This window comes from Colius striatus, chromosome 11, assembly GCF_028858725.1.
Source record: "Colius striatus isolate bColStr4 chromosome 11, bColStr4.1.hap1, whole genome shotgun sequence".
Taxonomy (NCBI): Eukaryota; Metazoa; Chordata; class Aves; order Coliiformes; family Coliidae; genus Colius; species Colius striatus.
This window is the reverse complement of record NC_084769.1, coordinates 580,937-594,603: the sequence shown is the minus strand read 5'-3', so window position 1 is coordinate 594,603 and position 13,667 is coordinate 580,937. Positions and strand designations below refer to the sequence as shown.

Sequence of the window (13,667 nt, the reverse complement as noted above, 5' to 3'; positions counted from 1 at the left end):
TTATACGTGTATTTCTTTTTGTAACAGGTGGTCAACCAGTATTTGCATGAGTCACTGATTTAAAGAACTATTAAATTCCCATTTTAGTCTTCTAATAGCTTATTCCACTAAAGAAGAGTCAAAACAAGAAACTTTATTGTGATGAAACAACTCGGAATTAATCCACACCCATTTTTTAACATCAAGAATGCTTTTCTTTTTATTTTGAAATTTCAGGAGCTCCAATTTCAAAGACTTACCAGAGAACTGGAGGTGGAAAGGCAAATTGTGGCTAATCAGCTAGAAAGATGTAGGCTTGGAGCAGAATCACCAAGTATCGCCAGCACAAGGTACAAGTCCTGATGACTTCACTTTCATATGTCCCATTAAATTAAAGGGCTTTTAGTGGTTCATGTGTCCTACATACATACATCTTCACTGGTAGCTGTTCACCTTCCATGAATATCTGAAGTATGAAAAATGCAGATTTGCTGTAAAGAGGTGTGAGACAGTTTAAAGAGGCCTTTATAATAATGGATTAGATTTTCCATAGAGTGTATGTAAAGCTTTAATTTCTCTTTGAATGTGTTGAATTTTGCTTTTAAGATTCAGCCAAAGAGAAATACAGTAGACTTACACATATTTGTATCAAAGTAACAGTGCTAGTTAAATGCAGTAATCCAGAGAGCGGGGCTTTTCCTGAATTTTAACTATCTAGTTTCATCCAGCTTTTCTGAAGTACTTTCTGTTGTTGCTTTTGTTTTCAGAGGACGTCTTGCTGTCAGTGCAGTCTTAGCATATTTAAATAGTATGAAACATACCTAATATATTTCACATACAATGACGGTAACTGTAGCAAAGCATTTTTTAAACATTTCATCTGTAATATTCTGACTATTTCCTTTTTTTATTCCTTAGCAAAGTTTTTAACCCTCGTGTGTTTGGGCACTCATTCATCTCAAGCATATGAAATGATTAGTGGCTCTATAATCTGAAAGCCTCAGCAACAATGTGTTCTCTTAGGAAACATTTATTCCTGCATTTCACATTACAGCAAACTTCATGTTGGCATGTACATAGAGAGTATGTTCTGAACGTTATTATTTCTTGCCTTAATTAGTTTGTTTCTATATTCTTTCAGCAGTAAACTTGGGTATTACTCTGAAACGTTTCCTCATGTGGCCACAATAAATATTTCTGCAAGTTAAATGTAAAGTTGTTTCTACAAAAACTTAAGAAATGGAGGGATTATTTAAAAATATGTGAAAATCTAGTGTACCAGCTGACAGAGTTGTTTCCATGAAAACGTGAAACCTCTTGATCTGAGCTGTCATTTCACAGTGTGCTTACTGACATGAGAACTTTAGTCTAAGAAACTTTGAGGTATTCCTTGGACGAGGTGACTTTGTAATACACTCCATGCTTGCCTTCATTCCCTCACTTAGAGCCGGACCACAGCAGACAGAAGCATGGCAGCAAAACTGATAGCCATAGAAAGGTACCAGTGTTTCCCCAGACTCGTGGTGTAAATGTTTTGCTAAGGTTGAGAAGAAATGAAATAAACAGGGAGAAGATATGGAGAAAAGGCTCGGAAACTGAATGCTGTGTTGAGAGATTGGTCCTGTACCCCCTTTTATCCTTTGTTCAAGTTTTCGGACCCTGAGGAAATCAGCAATGCTTTGCTGTGGTTAAAAGACTGGGGAGCATTTCATTTCAAAGGTGCAGTTGAAGATTTTGTTGACCTCAGTGGTGATGGCAGTGCCTCTGATTTACCTGGTCCACACTGGCTTACTGCTGACTGGCAACTGGAGGTGGTGCTGCTCTGCAAAACACACACCGAGGTGAGGTCACATCTACTTTTGTAGCAGCACATGTCTGTCTTCATGGCTGCATTTGGGCTTCAAAGTGTTCTGCGTGTAGTCAAGTCACCCTTCTTGAGTCAGCTTGTTGCTCAGTTGCACAGTACCAGCCCAGTGAAGTTGTGGTAACAGCTAGTGAGGGAGGGGAGAAATGCAACATCAATACCTTAAACCATCTTAAACTTCTTCAGCTAGTATGTGTAGCTTCTCAGACTGTCTTCCTGGCTGTGAGCATAAACACCAGCACAGTAGGGAGTGCAGGCTGTGCAAACTTAGACCTGGATAAATCCATCTGGAGGTAGGCACTGGTGATCTGCCACCTACTTGAGCGTGCCTGAGAGGGTCTCATTTCAGAAGTGTGGTTCATACTGGTAGTCCCTATGAAGTGTGTGTGTTGCTTTGTACACATGAACAAAGCAAAACAAACAGAAGGCACTTGTAGTTTAGGTTTGTTTGTTGCCCACCTGTATTACAACTATTATTGTTGGCGTAAGCAACACACAGAAGTAGTTGACTGTTTTGCTCTCTTAAAAGGAGTGTGAAAAATGAGATCCAGAACAGTTGGGCAGATCCTAAGTAACTGTAGTGTGATGCCTGGAGAAAGCGGCACTAGATCAGCAGCAGCAGCCTTGGATTCCCATATGGCTTTATTTTTATGTGCCTGTAGGTTACTTGCCTGTTAGAATTATTTATTCTCATAATGATACATTATTAGTGTTGCATGTAGGTATTAAATGTTTTACCTGCGTTACACTCTGCAAGGTCAGAGATAAGAAACTGGGAAAAACAATGTGAGGTTTCAGTTGTACCTTCTTACTTTCATTTCTTGCTATAACATGCACAGGTTTCTGTGAAGAAGCCATTTGGGCTGTTCAGCTTCCCATACACAGTGATCCAGCACTGCAGCTAACTTTCCAGGTGAATCAGTTGGATTCTGTTCTGGGCTGCCAGATGTGTTGGAGTATCTGTCAATGCCGATAGATATTAATACGTATTGAGGGTCAGTCATCAGACTCACCGTGTAAAACACATTGCCTGACATCTCAGGTGGGTGTTGGGTGTACGACTCTTAAAGTCGGATGCTTGTGAGTTATCTATCGTGTGTAACTGGTCAAAACTGAGTGGTGCTGGGAACCAAAAAGCTCATGGCTACTAACCTCATTGTAAAATACTGCACTCGGAATAGCAGCTTGTCACAAACACTTCAACAGAAGAAAAGTACGTCACAATAGACTTCCCCACATGCAAGCCCTGCTGGCAGCGCAGGAAATAATGTGAAACACTTAACGCTTCAAGTAATAAATGGTCAGTTTGAGGAATAGTGTGCCTACCTGAAGCTTCTGAGTTTTGTGAAATTAAATGTATTTCATTACTACTAGGATGATTTATTTCCTCTGCTTTTCCCAATACCAACTGGAATACAGCGTGTGCTTTCTGTAGGAGCAGAGAATATTCCAAAGTGATTCAGTAAAACATTGCACTCTGTGGCTGGAGACTGTAAACTTTCTGTGAGTGTAAACAGGGAGTGTAAATCTGAGTGTAAACAGAGTGTAAAAGAGTGTAAACAGAGCAGTAGTTTTGCTTGAAAGCCAGCATGCCCCTGTGTTAAGCTCTGTAAGCTCTGTTCCACTGGAGGAGCACAGAGAACTTCCAGCTGTGTGCCGCCCCACACTCGGGGCATTCCATGGCAGGCAGCAGCAAGTTTGTCCCGACAAGACTGTTCAGAGTGAGCTGCTCTGGGTGTAATTATCCTTACAGAAACTAGTTTCGTTTTGTTCGTATGATGTATCAAATACTTCAGTGTTTCCAAAAGGTATATTTGAAATTACTTGCATATATTGCAGTGTATGATGTCACCAAAACGAGATGGCAAATTACAAGCCCCATAAAAATTATCTTTACAGTCAGTATGTGCTTTTGGGGTGGGAAGAGGGAGGGGAGGAATCATGGTAATTTAAAGTACTTATTTCTTCATTTACACTAACATTACACAGGCAGAAATGTGGAGAAAACCTCAACTCAGTAACTACCTGAAATTTAAAATAAGAAAGAGAAGATGTACTTAATTTTCATTCCAGAGCTTCCACGTACTGTAAAAGCAGGGCTAAAATGTGTTTGACACAATTTAGCCAAGTAATGAACAATTTTAAATCATGATGTCCTGGTTGGTCATCACAGAGCTCTTGGAAGATTATTTTGGACACAGATATTAAGAGTCCATTTATCTTAATAATTCAGAAGAATTGATGACTAATTCCATCATTAGAAGCTAGCTAGGAACGGCTTGCCACGTGAGATGAAATAACCAGTCATCAAGGCAACTGACACTGCTGATGCTAAACATGAGGTGGAAGTTCCCATCTCACTTGCAGAGTGAAGGAGTCTCCTTTGGTTGGAAATTGGTCCATGCTGTGATTGTCGTAGGGGTTACAGTTCTTACTTAGTGTATTATAAATCTTTAGCTTTCTGTTCTCTATATTACAGAGAATTACAGCTTGGGGTCCATTTCATTTATTGTTTGATACAGACTGTAATGATATCTTGTGACGTTAATTTCAGAACTTGAGTATGGGCTGTGTTAGGTTTGCTCTCCTGTTTTGTAAAACAGTCTCAATAAGTGTCTCTTCCTCTGTCTTTACTATTTGAACTTTGAAATGCCCTTCCTTTACATTTGTTTTAGGAAATGAACTTATTTTTTCTCATCTTTAATTTCTACTAATTCCCTAGTTGGGGGTGGGGGGAGAAAGAGAAGACAGGAACAGAACCTTTGGTCTATGTAACATCTTCACAGCCTGGTTTGGATTTGTTTGACTGTACCTACGTGTTAGACAGAAGTTTTTATTGATGTGTTTTCTTCTGATCTATACAGTTTCTTACTTGCTTATTTCAGGTCTTCAGGCAGTCCTGGGAATGCAAATACAGTAAGAATCATGCTTATAGGTAGTTGCAATAGTGGTTCACACAACTTGTGATGTGTGTGCAATATGGGTTGTATATTGTCTAGTAAGTTTAACAGGTGACTAGAGGAAGCATTATAACATCTAGGGCCTAAAGAGTCACAACATTGCCAGTCAATGCATCATTTAATAAGGCGATTTAAGGTGTTTAGCTTAGTGAGGGGGTGATCAGAAGCACTTCTCTTGAGATACAGAAGACCTCAGTCCAAGTCTCTGACACTGAGTGCTATGTTTTTGGCACTTCATCTGTGGCACTGATGCAGCATGGACTGTTCATTTCAAGTACACATTTAGAAGTGCTTATCTTTTGCGTGTCAACATTGAAAATGAGTGAAACTTGCAAAGTTTCTTTTTATAGGTTCAGTGTTCATATTTTTGTTTTCTGTTTACCCAGACCAGAAGCCTTTCTGGAATGCCATCACAGCTTTGAATGCCAGTAGAACTGAGAAGGGCGGGGGGGGTTAGGCAACTTGCTGATGTTCAGATCTAAAAAAAAATGTAGCTTACTGATGAGTTGCTCTGATCACAAATTGAAGACTGATGATTTGATATTCACTTCAGCTACCTATATAAATACTTATTATGTTACCCTATACTAGACTGGGGTACAAAGTCGTTTCATTGTTTTTACTGTGAATGTGCATTGGCTTCACGCTACAGATTGAGATGCCATCAGTGACCATGTGTCAGCTAAATTATGGTGACTGTTCATGAGAAGACTCATGCAAGGAGACCTAAAGTCTCTGGTGGACAATTGTGGTGGATCAGGTGATTCATGTTAACCAGTCACCCTCTGAAAATGCCTGAGGTACCTAAAGGGTGGTGAGTGTCACTGTAGTTACTGTGGTGCATCGTTTAGCTAAAACAGTGCATGAATTAAGAGCTACTAATTTTTTCCAAAGCCAGTGAAACATGCCAGAAACCTGCATCTTGAAATCCTGTTTTGTGTTACCAGTAGGCAAGTGTTGGTGCTGGGCAGTGTGCTGATACTGCCACAGTGCTGTGTATGGTCTAACTGCCATACAGCTGGTGTTGCCCATGCCCAGCTCTTCTGCCAGGCCGCCTGCTAGCAGGGCTTAGGAGTCTTCACCACCTCTCAGCATTGAGTTTCAAACTGGAATAGCATCCTTCAGTGTGAGTGACCGTATTTGGCTGTACTGTTCCAGATGCAGCTTTCTAAATCCAGACTGAGAGCACTAGTGCTTGCCTATGACAGCTGAAAACATCTAGTAAGTCATAGGACCACTGGCTCCTGGTGGCAAAGCTGTTTAGTTTTTGTATGTGGGACACGAGATGACTGTGGCACTTGGTACAGTGTCTAGCAAAGTGGGTACAGGAAGTAGGAATATTAGTGACATCAAAAAGACAGCTATTACAGAAGTTGAAGACTGAAAGTTAAAACACTTGTGAAAACTTCAGCTAATCTTTATCAATAAGAAAAGCAAGAATATGAAATCTTGTTATTCTGACTTGAGGTGGTCCTGCTCTGGCAGGGGAGCTGGACTAGATGATCTTTCAAGGTCCCTTCCAACCCTTGAGATTCTGTGATCTTGATGGTTGCCATTTGCTTGCAATGTGTGTTACGAGTTTATGGAGTTTAAGATCTGCTATTTTACAAGAAAAATCCCCCTATACCAAGAATTGACAGTCATTCAAAGCTCTAGGACTTCATGCTGTATATAATTGTAAATGTGTTCTTGGTGTAGATGTTTAAAATGAAAGGTAAAGGACAAGTAAATCAATACATGCAGTGTTAACAGGCACTTAAATTTTGTCTGGCATCTCCAGTGCCGCAGCAAGCACAAACCCCTGTGAATAAACCGTTTGCTACTGGGTGCTTGGCAGAGCAGATGTGTTCCAGTGGTGAAAGCTTGGTCAAGCGGTGAATAAAAATATGAAATAAATACGTGTGAAGTACATATATTTCCAACAGATTTATATATTTAGCATTTTGCAGCTTCTCATTAGTTTAGAAATATTTAATAAGTGATACTTAATTTTTCAGCTGTTGCCTTTCTTTGCTGAAAGCAGTGGTATATTCAAGCACTCGAGACAGGCAATGGGTATCACTGCTTTCAGGCACTGCTGCTTAAATCATATGGAATGCTTGCTAAGATAATCAGCTTAAACAGTTTCTTGTCCTATAATATATACAGGGGCTACCAGAGGCCTGACTGTGACCACCACTGGCCAGGCCCCCTCTGAAGTGTGGCCAAGTCCTTGGCTGTCACAGCCATCTAACGAGAGCAACATTGACCTTCTTTTCTAACTTGGAAATCTAAAGCTGGAAAGTGTTTATCAGAGAACTATCCCTTGAAGAGCGTGAAACGGTACCAGTGATACTTAGTACATTTAGTCTCTAAGTGACAGTACGAAACCTTTTTCATTTATTAGATTTCTTTTTTCCAGGTTGGCAGCTGGTTCAATTTCATGTGTAAGACATCAGCTTTGAACTAAAGGTTCAGCAAAGAAAGGGTGTGAAATTAAGGAAGGGATGGAAAAAACACAGACCAAACCAAACAAACAAAACCCCAAAGCAACCCCAAAACAAAACAAAGAAAGGAAAATAATCCAGACATTTAGGAAATACACATGAGAAAAAAACCCAAACAAACAAAAAATTAGAGGAGTAAGAAAAGTTAACAGCTTCAGCAGAGTTTGTGTGTATGCTTTATCTTCAGTTACCAAATATTTGTGTTACTAACTAGAGAATTAGTTTCACTTTATGTATTTTATGTACACTTAGTGTAGACTTTTGGGTTTATTTCACTTACTCTTTGTTGCTCTTGCAAAGCAGATTGGGAAGGGAAAATCCATGTAAATGACCTTATGTCTGGTATTTTATCTATACTTTCCTTGCATAGCATTTTAAAATAGCTACTACACTGCAATAAACATTTACCTCTGCTTTAACTGAAAACTATATACACTGTACCAAGCTGTTCTGAAAGGAAGATACAGTTTCTGCATGTCTACCCTACTAACCTAATTCTTTTTCAAGGATAATAGTGGGCTAAAGGTAAGTATTTTTAGAAGTGCAGTGCACCATATATGCGCTTCCTATAGATATGTGACATGCTAATGTCAGGAAGAGACAGCACAATGACTGGCGAATGGCAGCAGCTTCTCTTTGGTAGTGCAGTATTTGACCACACTGATTTTTAAGCAGTGGAATCAAATTCTTAGCCAATTTGTTAGTGAAATGACTTTCTACTTAATGATCTCTAGTTATGAACTCCAGAGAGTTCTGTTTCTTTCACAGACCTGCACTGCTTGTACCACATTCACTTAGTAAGTTCTCCTGTGGAGAAAGTTGCAGTGGCTTAAGAAATAACCATATGTAGCTGTTTACTACCTCCTGGTAACTGGAGGCTATGACCTTTTTTCCTGAAACGCCTTAGCAGGTTCTGTCACGCAGAATCTGGGCTTGCTCAAATCCCAATTTAAACTGTACCACTAAAGGTAGTCTAAATTAATCCACCTGACTCTGCACTCTGGTGGAGGGACAAAAACCACATGGCCACAGTAGCTGAGTCTTGGGGGAAGTAGTTGTTGTAGGGTCAATCCTTAAAGTATCACAGTTAAACCTAAATTTATTTGTAACTGGTGGCTGTGTTACAAAGAAGTAAAATAAATAATGCTAATTTAGAAATAGATACATCCTACCCAAAATCACAGTTTCTTGCTGATATTTAAACATCATCAAATCTGAGGGACTTGCCTGGTTTTAATTAGCTTTTTGTTTAGAAAATAGCAGCTTAAAACCATTGCAAAAAGTATTTCATAGTCAAAGTCTGATAGTGTATATGTAGAGTGAGGAAATAACATTTTTATGGGGAAATGTGTGTACTTTTAGTAAGTCATGGATTAATTTTACGTCTGCAAAGGTAGTTTTGCATCAGTACTATTATCAACACATGAAAGAACATTGCTTTGTAGAAGGAACAAGATGGATATGACAGTCGGATATGAGGTACTTACTGAAAAATACAAGTAGGGGTTTACACAGATATTAAACACGTGCTTGATCTTGTGAAATAGTTGTTTCTTAAGGCACCTCTTCAGTCCTGGCAGTGTAAAAGCTGTTACCCATTTACACTTTGAGGTGTAGATGCTGTGGTGCGTCAGGTGGTTTAACTTATGCAAAAGATCAGAATTCTCACTGGAAAATGAAATAACAGTAAAAATTGTAGGTATGTTTCTGTTCATTTCTTTTTTCAAACTGCTTCCCATGTAGCAGCAAACTGCTCTTGAATTCCAGTTCCGAGTTCCCTGCCGTGACCGGCGAATGCTCCTGTCTTGAGGCTGGTTTGCTTGGTGCTGCCCGTACACACATGGCTGTGAACATTTGCTGTATGCTATTTTATTTAGGTCGTTACACCTTCAATAGGAGATGTGTGTCATAAATCACACTCTCACTGCCCTGCTGCAGATGCCTTATGGTGCTTGGTAATTTCCCGTGCAGTGAGTTACAAGGCAGAGTCTCCCTGGATGATACAAAATTAAAATGGGTAGCCGTTGGTTTAGTTGTCAGGTATAACGTGCTGCAGAGCATTGTTTACACAGGCTACTGGAACTTCATCTGCAGGGCTTTTTTGTACACTTTTGAATGCTTTGGTTCAAAATTTTAAAATAAGTCCAAACTAGCCACATGTTTCATTTTTGTGATCATTTTTCTTTTCCTTTCTGCAGCTCTACTGAGAAGTCATTTCCCTGGAGATCATCAGGTATTCTCTTCTATGTGTAGATTTTCCTTTAAGCCCAAACAACTTCACTTTCTTGGCATTCATTGCTCGTTTTTGAGTGATCTAAACATTAGCAGCAATGCTACCTGTGGATTTCAAGTATCTCTTCTATAGTGTGGTGTTAATATTCTTTTCCTTGCACGTGAATAAAGTTGCCTGTTCCTCTGTTATTGTAGAAGTCTGTTTTGCCTTGGAGGTGGTTGCAGGTACCTTTTCCTGCACCTTTTTGTGCCTTTGCATTTCTGTATGTGTTGTGACCATTGGATCTCCTTTGCAATTAATTAAAGAATATTTCTGAGTCTTCCCCTTGGCAGGTGAGGATCATGAAAAACACTGTTTTAAGTTTTAAGCTTGAAAACTGATTTAACAGGTACTCTTACTTAACAGAGAAAATCTCCAACAGTGAAGGTTTTCTGGGCGTGCCTTTTCTGGTTTTGTATCTCAGGATAGCTTGACCTTTCTTTCCAAAACAAGAAACATTTGTCTTGTTGTACTTCTGCATCTACTCTTGAGTATATTAGGTGGAATGGATACGACTGTAGCTTAAAAGTGACATTCAGGTGTCTTTGCAATAATGCAATCTCTTTCACAGATCAGAGCATTTAACTAGTCAGGGATTTTGGATCAGTTAAAATACTTCATGTTGAAGAGTTGGTCAATGATCAGCTCTTTAGATGAAGTGTATGTGCAGAAGTCAAAGTGTCAAAGCCACTCAGCAGGACTGAAATGGGACCTTGACTCCCTGTGAATTACTTTTTGCGCCGGTCTTGTTTTTCCAATGCAATCATGTACTCTTGACAGAATGTCATATTAAGCAAAAAATGCTCTAATGTAATCAAAATGGCACTTAGCATTTTAGGTAGCTTATTAAAAGTTTTATTAGCCAAGTTCTGCAGAGCATTACTGTTGTGTCTTTATATATGAGTGCATGCATTTTTAAGAGCTGCACAGAGAGTAGCTCATCGCAGTTTTCTGCTTGTTCACTCAAGCATATTCATAATTATGATAACTGTGACTATTTAAGGTAATTAAGTCTCTAGGACTATCTCCTTTCCCTTCCCCTTCCTGTTTTTTGTTTTATCTAGACACTCAACTCTTAAACTTGCGCATAATTGCATTTGCGTGGTTTCAGTTGCCGTCATGGTATAGCCTCAGCTGAGGTGAGGCACACATTAGCTTCTCACTTTCTTTTAAATCTAATATTCTCAACATCCTGCTTGTCTTGGCATTTACATTTTACTAGTCATGGCAGTGCTTTTCAGGTATTTTTTTGTAGCAATGTTTTTAAACAGAAGTCAGATCTGTTTTTCAAGTAGTTTAGAAATTAGTTCTATTGATCCTTTCACTGTGAAACTTCATCTTTTGTACATACGTTTGGTTGGGTTTTTTAATCACGTTATTTTCCCTGGTTCTGTAATGTTCCAGTGGTAGTTCACAACTTGTAAAGATACCTTCTGACAGACTTCAGTCTGTTTTACTGATTTCTTTCATCCAGTTGCATTCCATTTCTTTCCTCCCCGATTTTTCCTGTAACTTATTCTTCGTCTATTGTGTGTTTTTCTGCCTTACTTTACGCTAGTTCCTCTCTTTCTTTCTTCCATCTATCCAGCTCATGTTTTTATTTTATCCTTTAATTCTCTCCTCCCATTTGTGTGTTTCTTTTCTTTAGAAATCTCCCGTGCGCATCCCTGCTAAGAAGTCACTTAAACATATGGCAAGAAATCGTATTTCTACCTAAATACTGTATGCATTAATATAAATCCAGATGTGTGTTTCTCACACCTCATGTATCTAACGTAAGGCTTTTCTGGAGTCATTGCTCAGAAGGAGAGCATGTTTGAAAAAATATTTTTTGGCTTAGAATTTTCTGATGCACGTTTCAGTTAATATTTACATTTAGGTTGTGATTATGGCGTGATTGTAAGTTTTACTTCAGATTCACTCTTGAGCTTTGTTCTGAAGAAGTGTCACTAGATGATGCTTTACCAAGAGTAATCCGAAAAATCCAAGGTTAAAGATGAATGAAAACTCCCTTAAATCACCTTTTTTCCCTGACTGCGGGTAGCAGTTTATATCAAAAACATCAGGAGATGATGTGATAAGATGTGACTGTAGCTGTAATTGCTTTATACATCAGTAGAACTATATAGAATTCTTACCAGAAATATAAAATGATGTTGTTTTGCAGATGCTTAGAATATTAGATCAACAGCCATTTATAAAAAAGGCTATTATTTTATCCAGGGCAATCTCCTCATGATTTATAGTGGCAGAGAGAGACAGAAAGACAATTCATTTCATTGTGCATTCTTGCCTCTGTTAGAGAGCCTAAACAGTCTTTATTTCTTAGCATTGTGAATGCATTTGCTTCATGGCAAATGAGTGATGGATGTAAGTTTTTGGTTCAGACATCTGTCTTAGGAACATCTGTATGGCACTGCACAATTGAACCTTATTCTTTTTCCCAAAATTGATTATTTTTCCATTTGACATTGGTTTAGTATCACGTGATATCACGTAAATAAAATAAGAGAGCCTTGTGTTATTGAAACAAAAAGGACTGACCATCAAAATATTGAATTTGAATATAATTGTCATTTAGAAGTCCCGGTGCTCACAAGCATGTCACTGTAAAGAGTGTGTCATACCCACTGATGTCCCTTATGATCTGTTTCCAAGTTACTGTAACAGGAGCTGTGGAAGTGGGTTACTTCAGGGTTTGTTCTCTGTATCATTTCTGGGCATACTGATGATTAAATTAATGGAAGTGTAGTAGCACATCTTATTAAATCTTAATTGAATTTGGCCATTATACTCCTATTATAGTAAATTAATTAGCATCAAATTTTACTAGCTGGTTTTGACCTAAGCATGTGCTACTGATACGTAACAGTGCTGACTGCCTGTCATTTCTAACATGTATTGATTTTTTACATTGCTTTCTAAAATCTGACATTTCAGTAGTGTTCCAACTCCACCTTTTACTTCGAAGCTCTTGAGATTATAGGACCTTCAGACAAGTGATTGCTATTCTCTGTGCACTGCAGCACAGTTGCACAATGCCTCTACTCTGAAGCGTATGCTCACTAAGCAGCCAGTTACATTTGTCATTAAAATCGGTTGCAACATACCTTTGAAGACTTAGAATTGCAGAACATGGAAGCCACGGGAACCAAGATTCTCTGACATTAGTATGAATGCTCTTTTCATTTAGTTTGGTACGTGATACCTGTCTACTAGTGAGCTCTGTGTATGTTAGAAGTGCTTCATTAGTCTGTGTGAGAAAGTGATGCGGGGTTTGCATGAAACTTGGATGTGAAACATTGGCTTTATCTAACTGATTCATTTTTTCAGATCCTCCCACCACTAGTGCAAACAAGCCCCGAGCGGCAGAGAGTGTTCACACCAATGCCTATGACGTTAGGACAGAGCCAGAACAAGGGAACCTCTACTCACCAGAACAGACATCTCTTCATGAAAGTGAGGGTCTGTTGTGTGCTTTTTAAATACTAGCATATATTTCTGCATGGACTGTACAAAATTATAATGCAATTACGGACGTAACAATAAATATATAACATTTTGTTTGAGGTTGTTTGATGCTTTGCTTCTTACTCTGACTTCATATCTGCAGGGTCTGTAGGTAACTCAAGAAGTTCAACGCAGATGAATTCTTATTCTGACAGTGGCTACCAGGAAGTAAGCAGTTTCCATAACAGCCAAAACTTGAGCAAATCAGAAAGCAGACAGCAGCATTCCCTTATTGGAACCACTAATAACCATTTGGTGAGAAGCTCGCGAGCTGAAGGGCAGACGTCAGTCCAGGTATGCTAAAAATAGTCCACTTGACCTCTGTGCACTGTCTGGCACACAGTTTTAGAGACAATAATTGTATATATGGACCTACCTCTGCGTAGGCTGGAATTAGTGTTATTAAATTACGCTTTTATTTAACACCTTCACTGGTTGGAAAGCAGAAATGGCTTGCAGCAGACACAGAGTTGTTTACTGAAATCAGTATGCATGTGATCTGATTCATTTACTGCAGCTGAAATTAAGTGAAACTTCTGAGGACTCCAGACTGCAGAGTACAGTGCTAATAGAATATCAAGGAAGCGTCACTCACT

General features: G+C 39.0%; 1 protein-coding gene across 7 annotated transcripts in view; it reads left to right on the top strand.

Annotated features, from left to right (window-relative positions):
* Window positions 1-13,667, top strand: part of PKP4 (plakophilin 4) — an 83,265-nt gene that overhangs the window by 35,938 nt on the left and 33,660 nt on the right. For 3 of the 7 annotated variants that reach the window (XM_062004589.1, XM_062004586.1, XM_062004587.1), the window contains exons 3-6: window positions 217-329; window positions 9,488-9,522; window positions 12,895-13,026; window positions 13,175-13,365. In XM_062004589.1, the coding sequence (XP_061860573.1) occupies window positions 217-329; window positions 9,488-9,522; window positions 12,895-13,026; window positions 13,175-13,365 (471 nt within the window). Of the gene's footprint in view, window positions 1-216; window positions 330-9,487; window positions 9,523-12,894; window positions 13,027-13,174; window positions 13,366-13,667 lie in introns of those variants that run through there. The other 4 variants (XM_062004588.1, XM_062004591.1, XM_062004590.1 and 1 more) reach the window with 4 other exon arrangements.